The sequence below is a fragment of the Haplochromis burtoni genome, unplaced genomic scaffold (assembly GCF_018398535.1).
Source record: "Haplochromis burtoni strain Fernald_Lab_line unplaced genomic scaffold, NCSU_Asbu1 Contig_139, whole genome shotgun sequence".
NCBI classification, from domain to species: Eukaryota; Metazoa; Chordata; class Actinopteri; order Cichliformes; family Cichlidae; genus Haplochromis; species Haplochromis burtoni.
Window position 1 is genome coordinate 1,168,422 of NW_024582500.1, and position 27,334 is coordinate 1,195,755.

General features: G+C 39.4%; 1 protein-coding gene across 3 annotated transcripts; it reads left to right on the forward strand.

Annotated features, from left to right (window-relative positions):
* Positions 1–25,276, forward strand: cfap221 (cilia and flagella associated protein 221). Of its 3 annotated transcripts, XM_005933947.3 has the most exons (25): positions 1–102; positions 391–591; positions 742–842; positions 2,510–2,596; positions 2,719–2,814; positions 3,191–3,291; positions 3,479–3,582; positions 8,128–8,287; positions 10,033–10,162; positions 10,597–10,717; positions 10,860–10,971; positions 11,056–11,143; positions 13,845–13,934; positions 14,874–14,969; positions 17,123–17,210; positions 17,449–17,540; positions 17,946–18,026; positions 19,223–19,330; positions 19,415–19,585; positions 19,662–19,747; positions 19,816–19,894; positions 20,672–20,772; positions 23,254–23,349; positions 23,462–23,569; positions 24,732–25,275. In XM_005933947.3, exons 2-25 carry the CDS (start codon positions 462–464, stop codon positions 24,907–24,909), a joined length of 2,604 nt encoding a protein of 867 aa, XP_005934009.1. In that variant the 5' UTR covers positions 1–102; positions 391–461; the 3' UTR covers positions 24,910–25,275. The 3 variants fall into 3 exon arrangements, 2 of the variants coding, with proteins under 2 accessions (XP_005934009.1, XP_005934010.1); XM_005933948.2 differs by lacking the exons at positions 1–102; positions 742–842 and having other exon boundaries at positions 516–591; positions 24,732–25,276; XR_006054806.1 differs by lacking the exons at positions 23,254–23,349; positions 23,462–23,569; positions 24,732–25,275 and having other exon boundaries at positions 19,800–19,894; positions 20,672–20,766.
* The last annotated feature ends 2,058 nt before the right edge of the window (positions 25,277–27,334 follow it).

Below are 27,334 nucleotides of genomic sequence, written 5' to 3' on the forward strand. Positions count from 1 at the left end.
GGTAACGGCCGCGTTTGACAACAGCAGTAAAAAGTGTTGAAGCGAAAATACACGAAACACGACTGCTGAATAAATAAACGCACCCGCCTGTCTGTTACATAAGTAAGTCCTGTTTTTTTAAGAGGCTTTAATAAAACTATTTATATGAAGCTTTTAAAGTTATTTCGAATTATTCATATTAATAGTCAACAGTACATGGGTCATTTGCAATTTTTAGCATTCCTAGCGTCACACATGAGTTTGTAATTTCTCACTTTTATAGTGAATGCGTCAATGAGTCTAACAGAAAGTGACTTTATTAAATTAACTCTATTTTCCTTACATAAAAAAAGAAAAGAGAAAATAATCGCCGTGTTTCTTTCATAACCCTTCCTCTGATGATGCCTTCAGATTTCGCAGTGACTGTCTTCCGACCGTCTGTCGTCCCTCTCGTGAGGAGCAAGGGCGCATCTTTTGCCAGGATGGAGGTGGCTCTGTCTGGGCCACAGACGCTCTCAGAGCCCCTGAGGAGGAGGGCATCTCTACCTCTGAGCCAGCTGGTGGAGGCGACCCAGAGCAGAGGCAACATCCCCAATCATCTGCTGGAGTCAAGTACATATTAACCATGACCTCTGAAATCCTCGATAGAATTCATAATTGTAGTTTTTTGGAAGCAGTGATACTAAGTACTACTAAGTACTTGATTTTACAATGACAACTTAGGTTGAGATTTCTGTTTATTTATTTATGTATTTCTTGTAGAAATCTATGCTAACCTGAAAAGCAACAGCCTGATCCAAGCAGAGCCCTCTGAGCTTCACTTCAGTGGCTTTGAGCTCGGCAAGGATTATGTAAAAATCCTGGTGAGGAAAGTCCTGCTGTTTTCCCTTACTACTTTCCAAAAAGCAAATGATGTAGCTAAATCACAGGGCAGGTGTTATGTGGTTTTTGTCTCTTTATTTTGGAGTTATTGTAATAGGAATGTACTTGATAAATGTGATATGTGACACCTCATTTGAGCAGGTAGCTTAATATTAATGGTTGTGAAGACACTATATAGATATGATTGAGAAGATAGTGCTCAGATCTCCTCTGTGGAGAATTACCACAGCTGTGTCAGGCAGACAATAGAGATGGTGTTGGGTCAAGGCCTCTGGTTGTTTTTGTTGAATTTTGCAGTCAGCACTAACCAGACCTCAGTTTTGGCACCCACCAGAGACGTGGAGTTGCTTTGTGTCTTATTATGCAGTCAAACACAAATGTTTTACTGTAGCTAAAATAAGACTGTTATTATAATGTGAATCATGAGTGGGAACCTTCAATGAAATATATGAAGTATATGAGATTTATCATTACCAGTTTCAGTAACAGCGAGCATGTTGCGTCCAAATGAATGCAGACTGTATTTGTTTGACAGTCTGTTATATTTAAATTGGCCAAAATACGTCTAGCAGCTAAAGGATGACAAATACTCTATTTGAAACACTAGTTCAAAAAAGGCATTCTGGCTATTACTGAAGTAGCGATTAAGTGTAAATATGCCGGCAGTGCTTTTCTCTTTTCACGAATCCCCGTTTGTATTTTCCATCAAATTTCTCCCACTTATTGGATGTTGCCAAGCTGCCAGCTCAGAGACAAATACAAGTTTGTGATTCATCAATAAAACTTTTTGATTTAAATGCAAACAAAGATTTCAAAGACATTTTTTGGATTTGCGAACAAAATTTTTTGGTTCACAGTTTGATTTCAAAGGAAAATGTTTGAATTAATTGGATCCACAAGCAAAAACAAAACTTTAGACTACAAAAAAAATTCGGGGGTTTCTAGTTAAACTTTTGGATTCACACACAAACATTTATGGCAAACAGAACCTTTGGATTTGTAAACAACAGATTTGCATTAATTAACATTTTTTTAATTCAGAGACAACAATGTTTTATTTGAAAACAAAAACTTGGAAGGTTTGGTTTCTTATAAAACCAACTCATTCAAAAACATTTCGAAACATTTTGTTTGCTAATAAAGTTTTTATTTCAAAGGAAAACTTGCAAACAAAACTTTTTTGGATTCACAGACAAACATTTTTGGTTTGAAAACAAAAACATTAGATTTGATTTTGATTACGAAACAAAATATATAGCATCTAATTAAATCTTTGGATTTGAATCAACTTCTTTTCTACAAATAAAACATTTTTAAAACATCATCAGTACTTTTGCTCTAAAGTTTCTTTTTGATTACAGACATTTTGTGCTTGATTGCATTTTAAAGAAAGAGTAACTTCAAACACAAACAGATTCAATTTGTATTTTCTTTACAAAACATTAAAATAATTTTAAGAATCCTATCGCATCATCAAGTCCTCTCATTTGGTTTCCATTAGGGTAATTTAAAGTGAATGGGGGACTGATTTTACACACTGTGAGCATGGTTGAGCACTGTAAGCACCAGGAATATGGAAATGGCTTTCTCAAGTGCACATTTAAAGTGGAATGAATGATTTTTTTCCTTTCCTCTTCCTCTCCATCAGAAATTAATCAACATCTCATCTGAAGTTATGAATATTCATGTAATTCCCACCCAAACCAAGTACTTCCAAACAACTTATACCAAAAAGGTATTTTTTTTTCATCGTTCCAAATTGCTGACCTGAATATAAGATTATAACTCCACTTGGCCATGAGTGCAATCAGTGTTGTTTCTGATGATTCAGAATTGTTCCATCTGTTTTCCTTCCAGTATCGACTCATCCCAGGCCTCGCCTACACGCTGAAGGTCGGATTCTGTCCTGATGAGTGGCGTTACTTCTATGACTGCATTCGAGTTCACTGTAAGGTTAGGTTCCAACAGTTTCTGTGCCATTGTGGGCACTCTGTTACTGTTTGGCAGGGAGTCAGCTGCAGTGTGCTAATGCTGTTTTTTTTTGTGCTTAAATCGTTCCACCGAAGGCATTAAAGAGAAGTTGATTTTCGCAGAATTTACACTGTGACTCCCTGCAGGAGCTAGCTGGTGTAACATGCATCTTATCTTACTTATGGAGTTTAGCAAACATTTAAACAAGCAGGATTTACTCTCTGCTTTAACTTATCTACCTCAATCTTTACTCTGAGAACTGTTTTCTTTTTTCTCTGTGCTTCTTTCACACTTCATATCCTCTCTCTTATGTCTTCTCTTGATTTTGTTCATTCAACCTGCCTACACCCTTTCTCAGGGGGAAGATAACCTGTTAATTCCAGTTCATGCTTACCCTGTCATCGATGACCTGCACATCCCTACTCATATCGACCTACCAGCTGTAGCACTCAGACAAAGGTGTGTGTGTGTGTGTGTGCTTCATGTTAGTCTCTATGATGGACTGGTTTATTTTGACCTCACGTCTGCCTGAGGTCTTGCCTGTCTCCTTGTATTCTTCCATGCAGCCAGCCATGATTTCATTCACCCATTGATGTCAAGTCATAAAAAAATAATATCATCTCTGTCTTTCTTTCCTTGTCGCTAGTGTTTGCCATGCTATTCCTCTGAGATGTAGCTGTCCCATTGGCTTTGAGTTTCAAGTGCATATTATTCAACCCCATGAGTCCTTCTCCATCCACCCCCTCACAGGTAACCATTCACTGAATGTTTTCTGTTGTTGACTGGGTTTTTTAACAATACAAAAATCTGAATGTTCAGATTAGAACATATAAGCAGTCTAATCTATTGAACAATTACTAATGGGCTGTAAAGCACCACATCTTGGGCACAGAAGGAGCAAGTCTGCGGGACTGGCTCTCAGTGACGCAAGCTCTTGCAGGTTCTGAAAATTCTGTGTTTAGACAGTCATGCTGACTTCAGATAAAATGTTTCCCAACTTTAAAGCTCTGGCTGAGGAGTTGCAGGTAATTCAAGTGAGCCTTCAGAAGAAAATCAAGCCAGACTTGTGAAGTTATCAGTCCCAGTTTGGTCTCTCCAATGTAGAGGTCTGGGCATTCCTCGCTGCACTGTACAGCATACACCACGTTGTTAAGTTTGTGTTTTGGAGTTTTGTCTTTCGGGTGAACCAGATTCTGTCTGAGCGTGTTGCTGGGTCTGTAATGCACTGGGATGTCGTGCTTGGAGAAAACCCTCCTGAGTTTCTCTGATACACCGGCTACATAGGGGATGACAATATTGTTGCGTCTGTCTTTCTTATCCTCCCTCGCTGGTGTCTGATCTCCTTTTCTGTGCCTCTTTGCTGACTTTATAAACGCCCAATTAGGATAACCGCATGTTTTAAGTGCTTCCTTTACATGTGTGTGTTCCTTCTTTTTCCCTTCAGGCTTAGAGGGAACATGTTCTGCCCGGTGGTGTAGGGTCCTAATTACTCCAAGTTTGTGTTCCAGGGTGTGATGGGAGTCAAAGAGGAGGTACTGGTCCGTGTGTGTGGGCTTCCAGTAAACTGTTGAGGTTGCCATTCTCTTCAATGTGCACAGCGCAGTCCAGGAAAGGCAAACAGTCGTCCTTTGTGTCTTCCCTGGTGAACTTGATGTTTTTATCCACAGCGTTAATGTGAGCAGTGAAGGATTCCACTTCTTGTGTTTTGATTTTGACCCAGGTGTCGTCTACATATCTGTACCAGTGGCTGGGTACTCTCCCTTTGAAAGAGCCAAGAGCCTTTCTTTCCACTTCCATCCATCCCATCCCATCCCGTCCTTTTCAAGGTCTTGAAGGCAACCTATAACTTTCTTTTTGTAGCTGCTTGTGGGGTCTCGCTTTAGGGCTTTGTAGGTATCATTGTCACTGAGGAGGGCGGTGATCTTTGTGTGGTAATCCGTTGTGTTTAGGACCACGGTGCACCTTCCCTTATCAGCTGGTAATATAGTGATGTTGTCGTCCTTGCTCAGGGAAGCGACGGCCTTCTTTTCTTGTATTGTGAGGTTAGACGGAGGGACTTTGGCACTGGAGAGGGTGGTTGAGACTTTCATCCTGATTTGCTCTGCTTCTGTCTGTGATAATTTATTAATCCGTATGGCGGTTTATGTGGCTGTGATGAGGTTTTTTTACATTTATGAAAACAAATGTAAACAATAATGATAAAAACAATCAAAAATGAACACGGTTAAAGGTACTAATAAAAGTTACGGGTAACAGTATGATTATAAATCACATTAGCTAGGCTAACACTTACAGCTTGTGTCTCAAACAAACACTGAAGATTCAAAGTTCCATAATTCTGTATCCTAGAGAAGTTCAACTAGGCGTCAGATATTCACCATTTTGATAATAATGGTAGACTTTTCAAAGAGACGTTCATACTGAAATAAATGTACAACTAGGCTGGCTTTTGTTTAATTTTTCTCCTCTTGTGGATGCAACCCATAATGTGGGTTTCTTCTGGATAATTTATCAAACATGGTTTTGTGTAAATAACATGAGAATGAACTATGTAAATATTTCTTTTGTTAGATTTTTTCTACATTGCCCTGTGAAAAGTGTCCCTAATTAATGAACAGCGGTAAATGTCTGAGTTTTACCGGGAAATAAAAGTGTAGGGAATTACAGTATCATATTTAGGCTAATAGATTAAGGATAAGCCTCAGCAGAAAAAAGCAAGTGTCCTGCACTTCCTCAAAACCTCAGCCCAACGTTGTGCATGCAGTAAGTCACTGCAGGACTTGAAAGATTTCTTCTGCTTCCACACGCTCAGAATGATCAGCATTCATGGTCTGGGAAGCTTCATAACGCAGGGTGAAAAAGCACTTGGATCTGAATCGCAGCTGAGAGAAACAAATGAGTTTCTCCTTTTGGAAATACTTTTGTGTATTTTCTCCTTTACGTTTACGCAAGAAACAGGTCCACTTCTCAACAGAGCTCAGCATTTGTAGTATAACACAACAGCATCTTTTTGGTCATTTGTTATTCTTTTATAGTAAAGTCATTCTTTGATCAGCCCAGTAGTCAGTCAGACACATTCATTATGTTTCAGAATGTTCATTTGAACTGATGGTAGCATGGATGGTAATGCACTGCAATCACTGTGACATTAAATAGTAGGTCAGCGCAGGTGCTACCAGTGACACAAATGAAAGTTGATTAAGTGATGTGACTGGAACTGTAGTTAGCTTACAGTATTGATTGTTTATTGAGAACTTTTAAAGTAATTTATTGTTTTCACTGCTAATTAACAACAATAATAATACATAATACAATAACCTTAATTCATAATTTCTTCCCTTATGATGGATTGTTTATTCATAAATTTTTAACTCTCAATCCTAAAAAACTACTGGACTATTATTATTATCAGTTTATTGTAAAAGCTCCCTGAAAAGCAGAGAAGACCATGTTTGTCACTATATTTGTCACCAACGAGACAATATTTGTCCTGTGTTGGCTTCATTTATTGCATCCTTGTTGGAATCCTGCTCCTCACATTCACACACACTCTTGTTTCTTTTAAGATTAGACTCAAAACGTTATTTTTTTGATAAAGCTGATAGTTAGGGCTGGATCAGGGTAACTGGAACCAATCCTTAGATGTACTGCTATGGACTCGCACTGCCTGTGGGACTTCGTGTGATGAACTGAGCATTTATTTTCCACTCACCTCCTTTGACATCCCACGTGTTTATATACCACTGCAGCACGTCACTAAATTTTAGCCATCACTCTCCCTTAGTCTGTGTTTTGTCCTGTCTCCCTATGCTCTTTTTCTTCCCCTCACCCCCCACCAGAATGCTGCCCCTCCGTGAGCCTGATTCTGCTAGAGGTTTCTTCCTGTTAAAAGGGTTATTTTCCTTCCCACTCTCATCAAGTGCTTGCTCATAGGGAGTCTTTGATTGTCGGGGTTTTGCCTTGTCATCTTGAAGTAACTAATATTGTGATTTGGAGTTATATAAAGAAATCTTGCACCTGTCCTTTTGTCCAATAGAAAAGTAATGCCCATATCCACGCTGGAGACGACGTCATTATTTTCCTCCTCCGGCACACGAACTGAAATCAGCTGATTGTAGTGCAAGTGCATAGGAAGAGAAAATGCATGTTTGTTTGATTGTTTTTTTCTTTCTATCCATCTGGTGGGCAGATAACTGAAGAACCTTTGTAACACATTACACCCTTTTTGGGCTCAAGGTGGGATTAAATCAGGGATCAGCTCTGAGCTCCTTCTTGTTTGCAGTAGTGATGGACAGATTGACAGATGAGGTCAGGCAGGAGTGATCATGAACTAAGATGTTTGCAGACAACATTCTGATCTTTAGTGAGAGAAGGGAGCAGGTGGAAGAGAACCTGGAGAGATCGAGGTATGCTCTGGAGAGAAGAGGAATGAAAGTCATTAGAAGCGAGACAGTCTAGATGTGTGGGAATGAGATGGAGACAGGTGTAACAGTGAACCTGCAGAGATCAGAGGTATAGTGAATGTAGACGAGTTTAAATATCTGGGGTCAGTCATCCAAGCAAGCGCACAAGAGAGATAAAGAAGAGAGTGCAGGCTTGGTGGAGTGGGTGGAGACACATATTGGGGGTTATTAACAGCAAGAGTAAAAGGAGAGATTTACAAGTTGGTTGTGAGACCTGCTGTGATGTATGATTTAGAGAAGGTAGCACTGAGAAAAAGGCAAGAGGGTGAACTGGAGGTGGCAGAGTTAAAGATGTTTCATGAAAGATTTTCACTGGGAGTGACCAGACTGGACAGGAGAAGAAATGAGAGCATGAGAGGGACAGCTAAGGTTGAGCGTTTTTTGGAGACACAGTTGGAGAGGCAAGGCTCAGATGGTTTGGACATGTGCAGATAGTGGACAAAAGATACTGAACATGGAACAACAAAGCAGGAGGAAAAGAGGAAGACCACAAAGAAGATCATGGACGTAGCGAAGAAGAACGCGAGGACAGGGTGAGATGGAGGCAGATGATGGCGAGCCCTGAGAAGAAGATTCAAATTTTAACTATTTATTCAGAAAGCTATGGAAACACTTTAAAAAAAATAATTTAACTGTCCAGTGCTCTTAGCTAAAAAATCAACAAGTGCAAGTGTTAAGTTCACTTATTTTGTTTGTAAGACCTGTCTAATGTTATGTAGCTGGCTTTCTGCAGTAGAAAGCCTTAATGCAGTCACCTGTGGTTGTAAATCACTGACCTAGGTTAGCCAAACACATAGCTCCATTATTAATATTTGTTTTCTCCCTCTTCCAGGTGTGATACCAGCCAAAGGTGAGGCAAAGATAACTGTGACCTTTTGTCCACTCCAGTTTGAGACTTCTCAAATCACCTTTCAGCTGGTCATTTCACAGTTCAACACCAAGCCTTACCTGTGTACCATCACTGGGAGCTGTGCACCGCACATAGCTCTCAGGTAAAATTTCACAACTGAGTAGAAATACAGTGTTGTGTTAGAATGTTTTTACAGATGAACAGTTTGACTAATCAAAATGTCAGTTTTACTTAGCTGTTGGTGTTTTGTTCCTTTCACAGTCATGTTTTACTCTATTACTCTCAGTTGCTGTCTTACTGTCCTATCATGTGCTTTTGCTCATAACAGCTGTGATCCTCAGCCTAAGTACAACCTCAAATTCAAAAACACCAGGATCTCATTTATGCTATCAATGTACACTATGTAACAAATTGAAGTCTTTCCACCAGTGCTTTATTGTTTTCACGAGCATCCGGCATCCTGGATGATAGCTTGGTGAAGTTTGCTGTTTTATGGTAAAAAACAGTTCTCAGCTTGTGGGAGTAAGTTTACCGCTGAACCACATGGGAGTGAAAACATCCCCCAAAATATCTGGGGACAATAACTAATTGGGTTCAGAGAAAATGGGCACATGTGCAGATCAGAGGTTTTTCAGCTGATATTAATTTGGTTCCCATGAGAAAGAGGGTGCTATCCATCACACAGCAGTAGCTCCTGACTCCATCCCCTGCACTGTCTGGTGTTATCTTGGCCAAAAGTTAATAATTCATGAAAATAGCTTGGTAGCTGCTGCAGTGATATAAGGATGGATACAGCTCCCAATGGATGTTTAGCATATAAAACACTCTCCCTCTGTTTGTTGTTCCTCACGGTGGAACCAAATAAAAGATGATAGATATGCAATGGAAAGATTAAGGAATATATGCTAGAGCCAATGTTTATCCAGCTCGAACCAATGTCTGACATGTGCTTGTTACTGTGTTCTCTGCCTGACTTCTCTGACATAGAGGCTGCTCATAACACAAACAGTGACTTGAGTGATTTTGCTTCTGTGTTGCAGAACGTCATCAGTCTGATGTGATGCTTGGTAATAAATCTAGTGCTTCTTTGTGACCGAATGTTCAACTCTTGTTAACTCCTTTTTAGCCGAAGGTTGCAGAGTCAACTCAACTGTGATTTAAAGCTGTAGTTGGCTAGTTCTCTGTCTTGGACTGCATTGCTAAATTAATAGCCATTTTGAATTAACTGTTTTTAATTGTAATTATTAGGCCCCGACTCCCAGCTACCCTGACACCGTGTATTCTCTCTCTGTTCATATATCATTTGATAAATACTCAGAGTCTAGAGCCATTCCTACTCTGCTGAAATAACTATTTCTGGAACATTCGTAAAGGGATACCTTGACAGCTAGCTTCTTCTGATTGAAACCCATCTGTTTAGAAATGATCCAAACAACAACTTCAATGTTTCATCCACTACTTGGGGGCTAGGTTTGCAAAGTTTGCTTTTCTATCCACTAATTAGCCATTTTAGCAGTTTATAGATTGCTTTTAGCTAACCATTTATCCACTGTTTTAAACAGTTTCAGTTTTAGTCAATTCGTTACTATTTCAACACTTTCCCATGTTTTTTGTTTTGTTAATTATTTCAAAAAATGATATGAAATTTTTTCACTATTTCAGCTAATTATTTCAACAATAACACCATTACTGTGTTAAACACAGCTCATTTTCTGCTTAATTTGAAATCGTTCTCTTTTACTAGGGGTGACCTTTTAGTGTGAGATTATTACAAAAATGTAAGTTGTGCTTACTTTAGCAGTGAGCTAATTAGCAAGTATTGAATCAGTTTTGGTGTACTAATATATATACATTTTTTCACTTTTTCCCCTTCCATCTTTCTGTTAGGGAACTGGAAAAAAAGTTCAGTTATGAAAGTGCAGTGACTGTGAAACACAAAGGAGCCTCACCTTCTACCCTAGTGCTTCCTCGAAGTAAATCCAAATACAGGGCAAATAAGGAGGCTGACAAGTCAAAGGTATGGCCAACCGATGGTCTGACTGATTAACTCACTAAACTTTCATAATCCTGTTTAGTTATATTTCGACAGGTTAATTTCCCTGACTCAAAAGCAATGAAATATTTTAATAGTTTTTTTTTTTACATAAAAATGATCTTTTCTGTAAAACTGTATCTGCAGTACCTCTGTTTTGGGAACTCTGCTGGGAAAACAGTAGCAAGTAGTAGCAAGACCCTAGCATAGACACACCAGGCATTAATAAGAGCAAATATGATAAGACTGACAGAGCTTGAATAGGAAACACATGGGTTGGAGGTGGGTTGCAAAGTGGTTTGCAGAGTTAGGATGTTTAGAAGGGCATCAGATGGGATTAAGATCAGCTGATTTTCTGGGATGGCATCTTGACTTTATGACTTTTCTTAACTAATGCTACTCTTTTTCCTGTCCTATAGGCAATCAGGGATCCAACTAATGTGAAGTTTAAATTGCCAGTAGATGTCTGTACTCCTGCAGGGGTGGCAAAGATGCTGATCAAAGACTCTAATAAACTCAGCTCTAAAGACTTGAAGCAAGGTAGATGCAACCGAGTGTTTTTACTCTTGACGCTGATATGCATGTCAACATTGTTGCCATATCAAATCAATCACCTCTGTTCAGTTTTTGTTGAATTACATGCATGCATGTCTCTTTTCTGTTTGTGCAACCTTCACTTCAGCCATGTCCTCTGGCAGCATGATAGCACGGCAAAATAAGCAGATAAAAGAAGCCCTGTTCATGAAAAAGGTTCAACAAGACATGAAGGAGGAGCAAACAAATCACCTCAAATGGTAGGTTTGATTAAATATAAAACTCAACCAAAGTTACTGAATGTTTAATAGATGTGTTTACTTTATGCACCCCCTTTGACTCAGGCAAGTCCATCTGGGTATGGACCCCATGTCAGAGCATGCAACAAGACAGATACTGGAGGAGAGAGAGATTGCTCAGCATGAATATATGGTAAGTTATTTCAGCTCGTGTGGATGTAAAGAAACACTGTGCTCATTGATACTCATTGAAACCAGAGGGCTTGGCTAATACACATTTTCCACCAACACAGTGGAAATAACCTCTAAAAAGTTCTAAAAAGGTATCAGGGTACAGCGGCACCAGGTGTAAAGCCATCAACACTGTGTTGATGGACAAGAGGTCAAAGTCTGACACTTACATGTCCCTTTGCTAGACTAAACTGTCACATTTGGGGGGCCCCACAACAATGTGTGGGTACTATACTTTGTTATTCTGAGACATGAGAAATTTGTGGGGGGAGAAATGTAAACAAAGAGTGTTGTATTAGGCTGTTGCGTAATGTTTCCTGAGAATTATGGACATCTTGACCAACCATAAACAAAAAGTGAATCAGAAAAATGTTGAACAGAAGAAGACATAAAAGTGTAGGCCCTGAGTTGTTTGAGTTCTTTTCCTGTGTTTTCTGAGAGGTGTTGGAGATGGTGACAGTTTGCTGTGTCTGCATTCGAAAGGGAAGATTAAAAAAACAAACTTTATAAAGAATTCAGAAAGTGTATTTAATCATTCCTTATCTGACCATCTTTGATTTCTTAACTTTATATACACCGTGTAAACTGGAAAGTTCTTTATATCTACAGCCCTTACTGATAAAAGTTTGACCTTCCATTAAATGGAGTTTTAATGCATGAAAAATATTTCTTGCTGAAATAACTGATGGGAGCCCAACTCACAGGATCATAGAAGCTACTGAGTCTTTGCCCCATGGGCTTGATGATGGCGGTACATAATTCATGGGAGGCTGTAAGCGGTGAACTACATAGTGGTGCGTATAGATTTTCAGATATCCCCATAATAAAGCCAAACTCTTTTCATCACACCAACACACCAGCATGTACATGTAATTCCTATCATACATAGTGAATATAATAACATATTGAAAGAAAAAAATACGCAGGACACAGGAGGACACAGACCTTGGGAGGATGGAAATGAGTCCTAGTTGGACAGTACTATCTTGCAGGGTAATTTTGATTCACCAAGTCCTCTCTTCTTGGTCAAGGTATTGGTTTTAGTAGAACACATTTTTTCTGTTTTCATGTAAGACCTTGGAGACATACTCAAATGTGCTGATAGCTCATCAGTGCGTTCCATATTCATACCGTTCACAGTACCTTATTCAGATGTAGAATTATTGGATCCACAGTGGGGTTTTGACCCTTTACAAAAACCCTCTTGACTGTATGATTGATTTTTATTAAGTCGCCATGGAAATAGTGCAGAGTCAGCCAAACTAATGTCAGTTTTGAAATATGAGTCTCTCTATGTCCTCAGAAAGGTTGTTTGAATAGTTATCAGATCTCTCACAGACACTTAACAGCACTTCCTCCCCCATCTCCTTTCCACCTGCACACTTTATAATGCAAATACACACACGCACACAAACACACAAAGTGTCCTCTGCCATACTCTTTCTGTTTTACAGCCTTGTATCACCACACTTTGTGATTTTATGGGAACTCTGTTGTTTTTATTATACTGCCACCTGTCATCATCTAATGTTGGCCCTCTGTGGAGTCTTGACTGGAGGCCAAAGAAATCTGTTTGTCTATTTGCTTCAGAGTTATGTAGTTTTATAGCTTTGCAACATTAATTTTTGCAACGTTATTTTTTCCTCAGCCAGGCTGTGATGGTTAAGTTTACGATTCTGAGAATTAAGCCATCAACCTTTTTTTCCTCTTTAGCCAAAGAGGTTCCAAGTTTTCCTTACAGAGGATATAGATGTTGGAATGTTTGTTTTCCAGTGGCCCTGCAACAGCTATCACTGCCACAGCTTTCCAAAAATAGATAAAATATATTTTTATTCCTTTTTATTCCAGTCAAATTGCAAATCATTTAAAGCCTTATTCACAGCTGTTCACTGAGCATCTCAGAGAGGCCGGATCTTTCACCACTGTAACAGAGTGGGTGTGATCAAATAGTGCAACAATTAGGAATAATGTCTCAGTGCAAAGTTGTACTGAGATTGCACAGATTTTTTTTTTTTAATTTTGTCATCTACGCTACATAATATCATTAACCATTATTAAATGGCTTTAATCTACACGCCTTGAGGCAGCATTATAAATAGACATGATTCTGAAGAGGAGCACCTCTGAAGAGCACTGACAGTGAACACAGTTCACAAATACAAACTCAAACTCTGCCAACTTCACTGGACTTCCCACCTCGTTTAGGATGGACACAGCCAAATTGCAGTTCTTTTGAAATTTGTTTTTCACATGCGCCAAGTTAGCTGGGTTAAGAGGACCATGCAGCATTAACCTATGCTGCCATCCACATCGTGTCATAGTGAATTAAGCCCCTGCTTGTTTCAGAAAAACCAAGCCAAATTTTCCACATCCGAGTTCAAAATTGGCCCGATTGCTGTCCAGAGCTTCCACTAAACATTTGGAGTTTTATGAAATACTCCAAAGAGCACAAAGGAAGTTTCCAAAACTGGACCAGTTTTTCTTTTATTTTCCGAACCACTTAAAGTGTTGCTGTGAACACAAAAGAAAACAAAAGAATTTGTGAATGATTTGCAAATGATTGCATTATGTATTTTATTTATATTTGAAATGGCATCAAATTATTTGGGGAGGGGGGTGGATTCATACGATCTTTTACTGTACACTAATTGACTGTTTTATAGGTGAAAAGGGGAGCTGTAGGGCAAGAAGAAACCTTTGCTGCTGGACCACCTAAAATGTTTTCAAGACGAGTGCTTTGTGAATTAGGACAGGTATGTCGTTAACTTTGTTTTTTTCAATTCAATTCAATTCAATTTTATTTATATAGCGCCAAATCACAACAAAAGTCGCCTCAAGGCACTTCATAGATACAGAGAAAAACCCAACAATCATATGACCCCCTATGAGCAAGCACTTTTTTTTGCTAAGATCCCCACAAGGAGCTGACCTTGATGGGAAAAGGCGCTGGCATGGTTTTTCCTTATGGTAAATGGTAAATGGACAGGTTCTTTTATAGCGCTTTTCTACTCTGAGCACTCAAACCACTTTACACAACTAATTCATTCACCCAATCACACCCATTCACACAAGCACTTTTTCTAAACTGTTTAGTGCTTACTGTCTAACATTCACACTCACACTCCGATGAACATATCGTAGAGCAACATGGGGTTAGTATCTTGGCCAAGGATATTTAGCATGCAGACTGGTGGAGCCTGGCATTGAACCACCAACCTTCCGGTTAGTAGCTGACCTGCTCTACCTTATGTGGGTGAACTTCTGGAACTTTTTCAACATGACTCAGTAAAGTCTCAGGCAGCACAATGTGCCTCCACAGAAAATTCTGAAGCTTAAGTCGCTGAATTGAAAAACTGCTGCATGATGATCTTTAATTAATACTAAGTATATTCTGTCTTAGTGAATGTGTGGACATGCTTCTACCAAGTACCAGAAGATCTTTTATTCTTTGTACAAGAGCAGTTTCACGCACAAAAGAAAAAAAAGAATCAGTTGCTCATAGCTCATTTCCAGTTTAATCCAATCTAATATTGACTTATTAGTATTCCACTTTCTTTTGTCATTTAAATACTCCTAGCAGAGGCCTAATAAAATTAAACTTTATGCTTTTTTCATGTACACTAAATGTGCAGTTAACTGTCGAACACGAGCAAGTGAGATTTAACAATGAATGTGTTTCTAACCTGTTCCAGGCCCCTGAGGGAGTCCCGGCTTTCCAGTTTTACACCACTTTTCAGTGGGAGCTGAGACGAAGAGTTCTCAGACTGTTCCAGCAGGCAGCTCACAAGGTACAGTCATCCATATACTGCAAAGTCTCTGAGGTACATGAGCAAGTACACACATCCATGAGCATTTGCTCAATGCATCGTTCACATACACATCCCTCAGGGGAGGGCTGTTACACCAGCGCCTGTCCCTTTTGTTTAGCTATGTGTAGCTCAAATGTATCTTCTTTACAGTATAGTCAGTTTTCCTGTGTGAGCTGCGTCACAGTAAAAGTAAAGAAATGTAGTATTGAATTCTGGCCTAGAGAACTCTCAATCAAAACAATAACAAAAGACACAAAGTGTGTCTCTATGGGAATACACACATTTGATACGCTGTACTACTCTGTGTACTATATGTTCTTGTATAATTTATGAATTTTGGAAGGTTAGTGTGAGACTGGCTTGTCCACTCTATGACCTTGATGTTCTTCTTTAGCTACTGCTATGCTGACTTGGTGGTATGTTTTGGGTCGTCATGCTGGAAGAACAATCCAAGGGCCATCGTTCAGTTTCTGGGCCAAATCCTGACTGATGGCAACCCATTCTTTCATAATCAGTGCTTGGAGTTTGTCACAATTAGAGGGTTTTTGTTTGTCCACCTGCCTCTTGAGGATTGACCACAAGTTCTCAATCTGATTAAGGCCTGGGGAGTTTCCTGGCCCTGGACCCAACATTTCAATGTTTTGTTCCCCAAGTCTTCACTTTGACCTTATGGCATGGTGCTCCGTCATGCTGTTCTTCAACAAAATGTTCTTGGATGGTTGAAAGAAGCTGCTGTTGGAGGATGTTTTGGTGCCATTCTTTATTCATGGCTGTGTTCTTTGGCAAAATTGTGATTGAGTCCACTCTTTTGGATTAGCAGCAGCACCCCACATGAATGGTCTCAGGATGCTGTTGGCATGAGACAGGACTGATGGTAGCGCTCACCTTTTCTTCTCTGGACAATCCTTTTTCCAAATGCCCCAAACAATCGGAAAGGGGCTTCATCAGAGAAAATGACTTTACCCCGGTCCTTAGCAGTCCACTCACTGTACCTTTTGCACAATATCAGTCTGTCCCTAATATTTTTTTGGGAAAGAAGTGGCTTCTTTGCTGCCCTTCTTGAACCCTGGTCATCTTCCAAAAGTCTTCACCTCACTGTGTTTGCAGATGCACTCAAACCTGCATGCTGCCATTCTTGAGCAAGCTTCGATCCCACAACTGAATCATCTTTAGGAGACCGTTCTGGCCCTTTCTGGACTTTCTTGAGCACCCTGATGCCTTCTTCACAGCAATTGAACCTCTATCTTAATGATCGGATAAATGGTTGATGTAGCTGAAATCTTAGTAGCAACAACATCCTTGCCTGTGAAGCCCTTTTTATGCAGCGCAATGATGGCTGCACGTGTTTTCCTGCAGGTAACCACGGTTAACAGGAAGAACAATGATTTCAAGCATCACCTTCATTTTAACGATTCCAGTCTGCTATTCTAACTCAATCACCACGACATAATAATCTCCAGCCTTGTTCTCGCCAACATTTTCACCTGTGTTAACGAGAAGATTATTGAAATGATCTCAGCAAGTCCTTTTATGGCAGCGATGAAATGCAGTGGAAATGGGTTTTATGGGATTAAGTTCCTTTTCATGGCAGGGAAGGACTTTGCAATTCATCTGATCACTCTTCATAACATTCTGGAGTATATGCAAATTGCCATCATAAAAACTGAAGCAGGAAACTTTCTCAAAACCAATATTTGTGTCATTCTGAAAACCTTTGGCCACGACTGTAGGGGCTCAAATACTTATTTCACTCATTGACATTTAATTCAATTTCTGACTTTTAATGTGTTTTTTCTGGACTTTTGTTGATATTCTGTCACTCCCCATTAAAATGAAACTACCAAAATCAGGTTCATTCGTTGGAAGTGTTGATACTTACAAATTCAGCAGGGAGTCAAATAATTATCTCCTCCAATGTACCCACTGCTCCTTCTTTGTCCTCTTCCCAATGCTCCCCCTCCAGGGCTCATTATTGAATAAGAGAAAAACCAAAGGGCTTAAATGTCAAAAAATAATTAGAATTGGAGTGAACCTGAAATCTCTGTATGACATGTCTCCTGAAATCACAAGTGTGAGTGAGAAGATTTAGCAAAGCAGTAGCACCCTGCACCACCCTCGTCTCTCCCTTCCAGGTTGTGATTCGACGTCGCATGAACCGGAGACTGGCTTCTTTGAAGAAACTGGCAGACAGTATGAAGAACCTGCCCTTGGCACAGAAAGGTTTTCATTATCCTATGATCTCCTCATTCAGAAATAATCTCATTATCCGATGGCAGTAAGGCACGCTTTATTGAATTTATTCCTTGAGGAAAAAATGAAATGATTATGAGGCTCATAACACATATGCAAGTGTCTGGAAGAGAGTTCTGAATGTGAACACTGAAAATTGCAACAAGTCTAGAGAAATTAACTTTTATTTATTCTTTTTTTACATGTCACCTCCTCACATTTGCTTTAGCTGATAAAGAGAAGACATGCGACCTAAAAGTGTCTGCAGACAAAGTCTTTCCATCTTCATCCCCCTTTTTCTCTAATGAAGATGACCCCCTGGTGAGTACCGTGCACAACTGGTAGTGGAAAATAAAGACTTAACACAGATTTTGAACTGTTCTTGTCCAGTGTTGTGTAAATTAATGTAATCATTAGCAAAAAGTGCGTGGTAATTTATTTCGAATCAGTTTACCTTTCAACCTAACTGGGAGACGACACCCAAAAGACAAGAAACCACTGACAAGTGGGCGCTAGCTAGTGTCCTGCACTCGAAACAATTTTCATCCATTATTTCCTGTGAAAGACGTCCTTGATCAAACCGTGGAAATCAATGAGGAAGCTCACTTTCCCGTACTTTGATTAAATCTTTCATTTCCTACATGCCCCACAGAGAGAGAGAGAGATGGGGTAGCCTCTGTGTTCACTGGAACAAATAATGCCATTTTGTCTCCTTCATATTTCTAGGCTAACATTAATTTGCCTGAACTACCTGTGGATACTCTTGATGTGACTGTGACATCGCACATTCCTTTCTTCAAGCTACAGGTAGTTATTTACATCATACACAGCACTTTCAGATCAACAAATTTCACCCAGCAGCAGTGTTGATAAGGAGTAACATAACCATAAACCAGTACAGACCGTACATATAGATTAACCTGGAACTGTTTCTAACCTTTCTAGCTTTTGAACAAATGTGTTTGGGGACCCTGTGGAGGGCTCAGACACCTAATTTTCACCTTCACCACTGTCAGCGATGCCAAATGCCACGTACAAAGTGTCAAATTACTATTAATACTGTCATGTATGAGAGCATTTGCCTGTAAAACAGTGCTTTACTTTTCAAACTGGGATATATTTTTCTGAATACTCCTAGAATTATGAATGTAAAATTTTGACCTATAATTAGTTTTATTGTTGTTTTACTATTTTATAGTAAGCGAACATGTAAAGTGCATAAAGTGCATAAGTCTTATTTGTTTGCTAGAAAAATGGGAAATAAGTGCAACAATTTATTGAAACACGCAAACATAAATTAAAATGTAAATACATGTAATATGAACACCTGTAGTCTTCAGCAAAGTCTGAGCTTTCTAAGGAAATTTCTTCAAGTGTTAACAAGCAAACCAAAAACATTGCTCTGAAAATGGTCGGGTACAGGGACTGTACTGAAAACAAGTGAAAAAGCAGCCAGTTTCCAAAGAAAAATTCAGAAAGATCTTCAAAAAGCCCAACGAACTATTGATCAAGACCACTTAATAAAAGACAAGTGCTCACCTAGAGTAGCTTGTACCACGCTTCAAAATAATGCACTTCCTCTGACACAGGTGACGAGTACTGTTAACACAAAATGTGACAGTGTAAAAAACTACATTTTATGTTATCTGGGTCATATTCTGCTTACCTTATAAAAAATCTCCTCCTTTGAGTGTTTGACTTTTGAAGCTAGAGTGGATTAACAACCACTGTAGCGTCATAAAATTAAAATAATAAAAGCATCGACCAAGGTAGTGATAGAAGTATGATTTCCAGCGGAAACCATATTTTGGAGCAAATTTTACAACTGTTTTGTCTCAATAACCGCTGAGATTAGAGTTCATTGACAAAATGCTTCATTAACTAGGATGGCTATAGAGAGACAGCGCCTCTAAATGGATTGTGATGGTAATAATGGGGTCATAGGGACTCCTCGTCCTTGTTGATGTTATGTTGTAACCATGCTTTCTGTTGATATTATGCAGGTCCCTCTGCACTATAAGCTTATGGGCTACCAGGCTGTGTCAGCTTGGGAGGCATTTAACTCTTATATTCCCATGACTTTGGCCAGGCCACTGCGTACTGGAGCTCCGGTAACTAAGCACCACATGTTTATTTATAATATATCAGCTATGTATTTATCCACTTATTTGCTTTAAAAATTCTCCTTTTTTTAGGACAAGCTGGAACCCAACAGAGCTCATTTTCCCATGACAGAGGACACCACAGCAGGAGAGCAGCATAATGAACAAGACAAAGATGCAGAAACAAAGGATGATTCCAGTCTCTCTTTCTGCGCCCCTGAAAATCTGCTCAGACCTTTTCCAGCAAACCCACTGAGAATCTTTGTAAGGCAGTATTAATCAGGTGCAAAATAGAGGTGCTTTTCTATTTATGATGAATGTTATTATTATTATGTTTCAGAACCCAGCTCCGGGACTTCAGACCTTTAAAACACCCCCTAAATATTTGGAGAGTGATTTGGAGTTTCATCTCTGCCCTCTGCCCAGGTAAGTTATTCTCACCTTTATGATCAATTTATTTCTACGAAACGTCAAACAGCTCATTCTGCTTTCAGGTATACGGTCCCTGAGAGCACATTGTGTGGCATAAGGACCCAAACGCCACACACTCAGAAGAAGTTTCTCAAATGCAAGGTGATTTACCCCTCATTGTGCAGTTCACAAGTTTCTTTCAGATAATTTTTGTGTCCCATATAGAACATGTCTTCGGAGATTTTTGGTAAAGCATGTTAAATAAACTTGTTCTTACATATTGAGCTTTATACACCATGTCTCATTCACAAACCACTATTTTCTATGTCTAAGTAGAAAAGTATCTTGCCAAAAGATATGTTTGCATGCAGAATGGAGCAGCTGGAGATCAAACCACCAACCTTCCAATTAGTAGATGCACTGCTTTCCCTACTGAGCCATAGCCATCCCACAAAACATAGAAAGTGCTTTTCACTTGTAGTTGATCTATCAAAACGGCTCCCGTTTTCTGTCTGAAAATTGACATGTCCAGTGTAGCTCAGTGTGATCCCACCAAATCAGCTGATGACTCAGCTCTTACCCTTCCTTCTACTCATCCAAGTGTAGGCAACACTGTTTAAGCTGCTGTAGCCATGAGCAACAGTTGCTGTAAATCTGCAAGCCACTTTGCAACCCATCTACATCGCAGCTCCTACTGTCACGCTGGATCTGACCTAATCAATATCATATCTGCTGTCAGTGATGCCTGATCTGCTGTGTACTGGGCCTGGCTCCTGCTCTCTCCACCTCTGGCTTTACACATATGCACACTGAAGGGCGGACAGGTCCCAGCACAGAGCCATGCCACCAAAAATAAATTACTGCTAATGGGAAAATCAATCATCTTCTGACTATAGTGGTCCTGACCGAAATGTTTCTTTTTTTCATGATTTATAACAGGAAGTGATCCCTGGGGTTATGAAGTGGAAAAATTTGGATTCTATCACCTTGAAAAGTCTTTCAAACCAGCCCGCTCTCACCAGTGACTGTGCTCCACGCAGGTTGGTCAGAAATATTTTGTCCTCTTTGCTTTACAACGTGAGCTGTGTGTTGAGAAGAGTTCAATCTGGCTGCTGACACGAGTGAATTAAAACCTGCAGCTGAACTTTTCCACTACATCACTGTTTATGAGATGTGTCGGGTCACATTTTTCTTCTTATCTGCTAAACTAGGCGGCAAAAAATGACTTCATACCAAGAGCAGATACCCAAACGTTAAAGAGAAGGTTCTCATGTTCTCAATAAGAGTGTCCAACTAGAACAGTGTCGGTTCATAAGTTTGTTTATGGTACTTGTTTACAGAGGAGAAAGTGGCTCTTGTCCATTTCCTATGTGAAAGAATTTGATCTTTTGACCCACTCGCTGCCAGACCACTTGAAAGACAGCGTTTTCACAAACTACATCAATATATTAAAAAAAAAGACAAGTTACATAAGCCACAGACTCATATTGGTAGTTAATAGTTACCTTCTCGGATATAATCCTCTTTCTGCAGTTTGGGATTCACTCTATCATCTCAGTATTCCAGAAACACGACTTCTCACTATCTTCCAAAATAAATATGTCATGTCACATCCACACTGCTTCCAGCTCCTGCCAGGATGCAGGATGTCAAACTCTCCACTTGTAATCGAGATAGCGGAGTTCCTTTTACATGCAAAGTGTTGGAGAAGATGGTTGTACAGTATGTAGGACTTGAAGCACTTATGATTTTGGAGTTAAAATGCTGGGCGCCATTTCCAGCTTTATAAAACAAAGTGCTGTTATTTTAAAACTGTCCATTTAACCAGATAGTTGAGAATAGTGTTTTGATCAAATCAGAGGTTCTAAACGCTGGTGGGGAGAAAAGCCCCACTCAAATCTTCTTTTTCACTTAGCTCTAGTGTAAATAGCCAGACTTAGGGGTTTTTACAGCTGCGATTATCCATTATTTTTACTTATTTTGAGGTAAAATCTGAGTGTCTATCTGTAAAGATAGAAAGCTTCTTCTGATTCTAAATGTTTTCTCCTTTGCTATGTATATCTGTGTGCGCATGGAATCTAGGTCATACAGTATGGAGGCTTCCCTCACGCTGCAAAATAATGATTTATTCAATCCTCAGTCTAAATGGGCAGTGAATAAATGATGATATTTTTCATGTAGTGTATTAGTGAACACAGCATTGGGCTGTCCTGTTCTATTTGTGGTGGGCTGTGTGCTTCTGTCTGCGCCCTGTCATAACTGATACCAATCAGGTGTGCAAAACACTCTGTGTGTCTGACCTTTCTCAGGCCTATACTGCCATGTGCATTGTAATTTGGCTAGCATGATAGAGTTTCTTGTTTAAAACCAATTTAAGTACCAAAGTGAACATTGGAAAGCTAATGAAGCAGCACTCAAGAGATCCGAAGTCATCTCAAGTCTTTGTTTGACAAGATGCCTGCATAATCTGAGCAACCACAGTTCATGTGGTGCATTTGGGAATGTGTGGGTTTGAATCTCTGCTGCAACTCTGTCTATTTACCTTTCTGCCTGCTATCCTTTTTTTCCTCACCTGCCTTGTGCTGCGCAATCAGAGCCAAAGGAAAATATTCGCTTCATACTTGTCAGTACCTACTTACCTGATAAGTGTAGATATATAATTCTTTATTCGTGTAACAGAAAGCTTTCCGTCAGCATTCCTGTTAGTCTTTCCTATCACTGGCTACAGCCACAGAGTCTGCAGGTAACTTGTGAGTGGCCACAATAACTGGTGAGAGCGAAGTTGACAGAGCCATGAGTTGTAACATGATTTTAAATTCTCAAAAGGACAGTGGTGTGGGTACAGAGCTTTTTAAGAACCAAAACCAATAATGCATGAGAGTAACTACCTCTTACAAAGTGTAGTATTAAGTATTTACACAGAGTAAGTGCCAGGTTAACACACATTACAGTTAGCTAATTATCCTACGCTCGCTAATGTTAACATATGTAACATGAACAGTAATAGGAACACAAAAAATGCAGATACAGTCCACAACTACTGGGTGTAAATATGTAGTACTAATCATATATTTATATGCATTTAGTACTAGATGTAACACATTTTACATCTAGCTAAAAAGGCTGTCTAACTAGCCTTGGTTTGCTAATCTTTAACCAAAATCTTATTTCACAAAAACATAAATGCAACCCAGGCCAGGTCACAGAGTCTTTATTTGTACATCCTTTGCCCCATCATTACAAAGTTGCTCTTTAATATTTTTAAGGAATCCCTGGTTATTCTGTGGTATCACTAACATTTGGCTTATCAGTGTTCTTTTTTTTTGCCCCTAAGTGGTTTCAGCTTTCACTAAGGAGCACCTTTATCAAACATGTTTGAACTGAGATATGAAACCACCTTAAGCACTCCTTTCATCTCAGTGAGACTGAGGAGCTATCTGAAAATTATCTCAATTCATCTGATGCACGGTGGTCCAGCTCTTCAGGGGAAAAAGCGCTGTATGTGTGTGTTTCCTGTATAGATCTGTCAACTACAACACAGAGATACTTCCACTCACCGCAGCTTCTCCTCTCGCCAACCTTCCTGATGATGATGTGGCCCCGCTAATGGACACACTGTAAGTAGATGAGGCACTATATTGATCTTTGTGCTGGGAGCTTCTTTTTTTATGGGTCTCATGGGAAAGTGCTCCTTTGATTATTTCACTGTGTGTGTGTAACCTCATGCAGGTGTGAAGGCTCAGGAGTCCAACTGACACCCGAGATGATCAGAGCAGAATTCTTGTGTGGAGAAGTTCTCGTCTCCATTAGCAACCTCGACGCAGGAAAGACAACCGTGTAAGTGTAGGGATCGTGAGCGTGCAGCAAAGCTAAAAGATTACTCATACATACAGTCTGGAAGAGATTCAAGAGATAGTTTATGGCATGATGAATGGATGTTTACATGAAGGAAGCCCTTCACAAGCAATAAAAGGGATGAATGCTCCTTTGCACACACATAGATATTTTGGAAGACAAAACACATGTTTAGTTTGAAGAGGGGAAGTTGTCAGGATATACCAACCATTAAGTTAATAGATTGAATCAGTTCGTGTACCTAAAGTTTGTTCCAGCAAAAGCTTCCTGGGAGCTGGGAGGTTTTTTTTAAGTGTTGTCATAGCAACGAAACTGATCTTTAATGTATTCAGCTTATAATCACATTAGATGTAATATATTGTAGCAAATATGTTCTTATATCACTGGTCTATGCTGATAGCGCCATTTCTCAAAATTTAATTTAGAGGCCAAAAAATATTTGTTTAGGTTTTCAGGATTTTATGAAAAACATAAACACATTAAATAAAATAAAATATATATATATATTTTAAATAGTGATGATTAATGAGGTAATAATGATACTGTTAATACTACTGAGTAGGGCCCAACTAATATAGGAATAGGATTAGCCCAGTAGCGATACTGATATTTGATTATCTGAAAATAGCAAATATAAACAAAAGCCAACCTACTAGTGAACATCTTTTTTTTTTATCATACAATTAAAATGAATAGTAATGCTTGAGTTGTTTAAACATTACAATATTAAACATTTTAACACCTGTAGATGGAAAAAAATCGTATTTTGGAAACTTATTAGCATATGCTAGAAATCGTATGGGTTTTCTTTTTTGGGTTTCACCAGTTGTAAAAGAAATTTAACAATTTGCTCAGTACCATTTGCCTCAGTCTTATAATGGATTTATTTGTGCTATCTCTCCTTTTGTTAATCTTTTTACAGATTTACTCAGTGCAAAATTGATGTGATATAATTGATAACTACTCACATTTGAAAAGGCAGCTGATATGTTTTTGTTTTTTAAGCTTTAATTTAGTTTTATCATTTCTTATCATTTTGAAGGTTTTTTCTAAATTGTCGTTGAGAAATTAGGAACGATACGTGTTGTACTCGCTACGACAGCTGCTCTTCTTCCATCTGTAAAGTTAAATTGTTCTGTCCCAGGCACCAGAGGCAGCATCACATTGAGGCGACCTACAGGTCTGAGTTTAACCAGATGGGAAAAAGAGTGATGACTAGACTGAAGCAACTTGGAGTCACTGACAGAACTTCTCATTTACCTGAAGAAGACCGTGAAAAGCCGAAGCCTGTGCACACACATCCTATACACTCACATGAGTAAACACCACTGCAAGACTACAGATAAGCATTATACCCATCCTACTCACTCATACAACACTCTCCTTTGTTGGCCCTGACATGTCTTTGAAATAAAACCTGGTTACTTTCCCACCCACTCATAAGCCTCCTTTCTACCCACTCAAAATTACCAGTGAGCTCCCCTACTGTGCTTTTACAAAGCCTGAAAATTTGTTATCCCTCCACCTACTCAGATTCATATATAAGCATGGCTGCATTTTACACACTATTACCTACATTAAATGAAATATGATCGTTCTGCATTTTATATTTGAATTATTTTGTAAAAGTTTATTACAATTAAATCATATTATGTTATCCACCAACATATAATGCTTGATGTTTGACCACTGACTCTGACTCTGTGTATTTTCCATGTTCCTGCTGTAACATGACATTTAGATTGAGCCTACACTGATTAGAGTCAGCTATTTGTCTGATGTGTAACTACCTGAAGAAGAGATATTATTTCTGTATTTATTAGGAATGTCAGTTCAACATTTATATTTTTGTGGCTCTTAAAGAATAGATGCTTAGGTCAGTAATTAGTTACCAAAACAGCTGACTGGCTGTGAACTCACTGGGTTGGAGTCCAGTTCATACGTGTTCTCCGACCCCTAGAGGGAGCTCCAACTCTATGAGTGTTATAAGGGTCTCCACATTTATTTGTCCTTCAGTGAGTATGCTCGCTTGTAATGACTCTGCTGTAGAGAAATACAGTAGAAGTGCAGTATATGAACTTGTTTTACAGACATGCAAAAAAAGGGTCAGATTTTTTTGACATGGGGTTGGGTGCAGTGTACTAAAGCCCTTAGCCATGATCCTTCACTGTCAGAATGCATTGAGGTGACAGTGAAGCGTGGTCCTGATTTCGCCTCAGCTTAAAAAGGAGAATTCGACTCAGAGATTAAGTGAATTATTATCACTCGTGTTATTATAGTCCTATTTCACTCTATAGCTTAAACCGAGATATGAGCAGTCTGCCTCAAAAGAAGCCTATAGCCACAGATTAAATGCATGTCTGTCTCAAATGAAATATGTAATAGACAGCATAATAATAGTAACAGGCACCATGATGTGTGTGTCTGCGAGTAGGAAATAAGGAGTTGCAGTACACCAACATATTACAGTTTGTATCAATTTTTCACCCAGCAGTCTGCATCTACCAATTCCACAGAAAACACATCTACCACAGTGCCTTTTATGGCTCACGTTACACTAAAGCTTTCACCCCGTGAATACAGGTGCTTTTATTCGTGTCTCCATTCCAATTGAAAAATGGGACAAAACACTCAAAGACTCAACAGTGAAAACGGGAACTCTTTAGCTTCAGCAAGCTCAATTTGTGCAGCACCCCGTGGTAAGAAAACAGCTTCACCCCACTGACACGCTGGTCACGATGACCCGATCATCCCCTACAATCTCCCAAAGAGGACAGAATCAAAGCAAGAGGTCCTTTCGGGGGTAGAATCTCCCTCTCTCTGTAACTCCATCAATCACAGTTTACAACCTGCAGCAACAGCCTTGTTCTCTGGTTTCTAGAACATTCCCCTTCATTTGTGCATACTTGTAGCTGCTCTTCTTCTTGTGGAGGCTTTTCACCTGACATGTTTCACTGAGTAATTTGCCAACACTTAGGTGAGAAATTGTTCTGGGTTTTTGCCTCAGAGTAGTGGCTCCTCAGAGATACAACGTTCTCCCTCAAATTCTTTGACAGGGCAACCGCAGCAGCTTCTGTGAAAAGCTGAACAGTCCTTGTCTGTTGCTTGGAATGGCTTCGAGGACCTGAGCTGTGCAATATTTATTTTACCTCATACTGTAGTGTGCAAAAGAATCTCGAGTCACACCTCATTTCTTTGTATTTTTCTTGGAAAAGACAACATGGGTCGTTTATTGAAATGTGTGCAAACTCACGGAAGTACAGTCTTCTTCTTTCAGCTGCTCTCACAGCAGGTCATGCGCCTCCATCTTCCTCCTTTACTACATCCATGAACCTCCACCAAGAGCCTCCTCTTTCCCTCCTGCCTGGAAGCTCCATATTCAACATCCTTTTTTCAGTGTATTCACTATCCCACATGCCCAAGCCATCTCAGCCTTGCCTCCCTAACTTTGTTTTAACCACCCAACATGAACTGTCCCTAATATATCATTTCTAATCTAGTCCAACCTGGTCAAATCTCCACACATGCAAAAATAGTTTGTACAAGTCTGGTATGACCACCTTTATTCTATTTGTTATTATTTATTCTAACACAGCCTAAACTCAGATAGGCAAGCTTTCTTGGAATTTCTTTAAGTAGCTGAAAGGCATTCAAAGCTTTTCTTTGGATGTTTCTGCTTTTTGTTCTGTTCTCTGTCATGATGATCACACACTGCTTCAACAGTGTTGATGTTGGGGTCTGGGGAGG

Bases quoted from the DNA above. Each gene is read 5' to 3' on its own strand.
- cfap221 (XM_005933947.3), top strand. From the start codon at position 462: ATGGAGGTGGCTCTGTCTGGGCCACAGACGCTCTCAGAGCCCCTGAGG. The intron at 2,815-3,190 runs GTTAGGTTCCAA...ACCCTTTCTCAG, and splicing joins GCATTCGAGTTCACTGTAAG to GGGGAAGATAACCTGTTAAT. The intron at 19,748-19,815 runs GTAAGTTATTCT...TTCTGCTTTCAG, and splicing joins CATCTCTGCCCTCTGCCCAG to GTATACGGTCCCTGAGAGCA.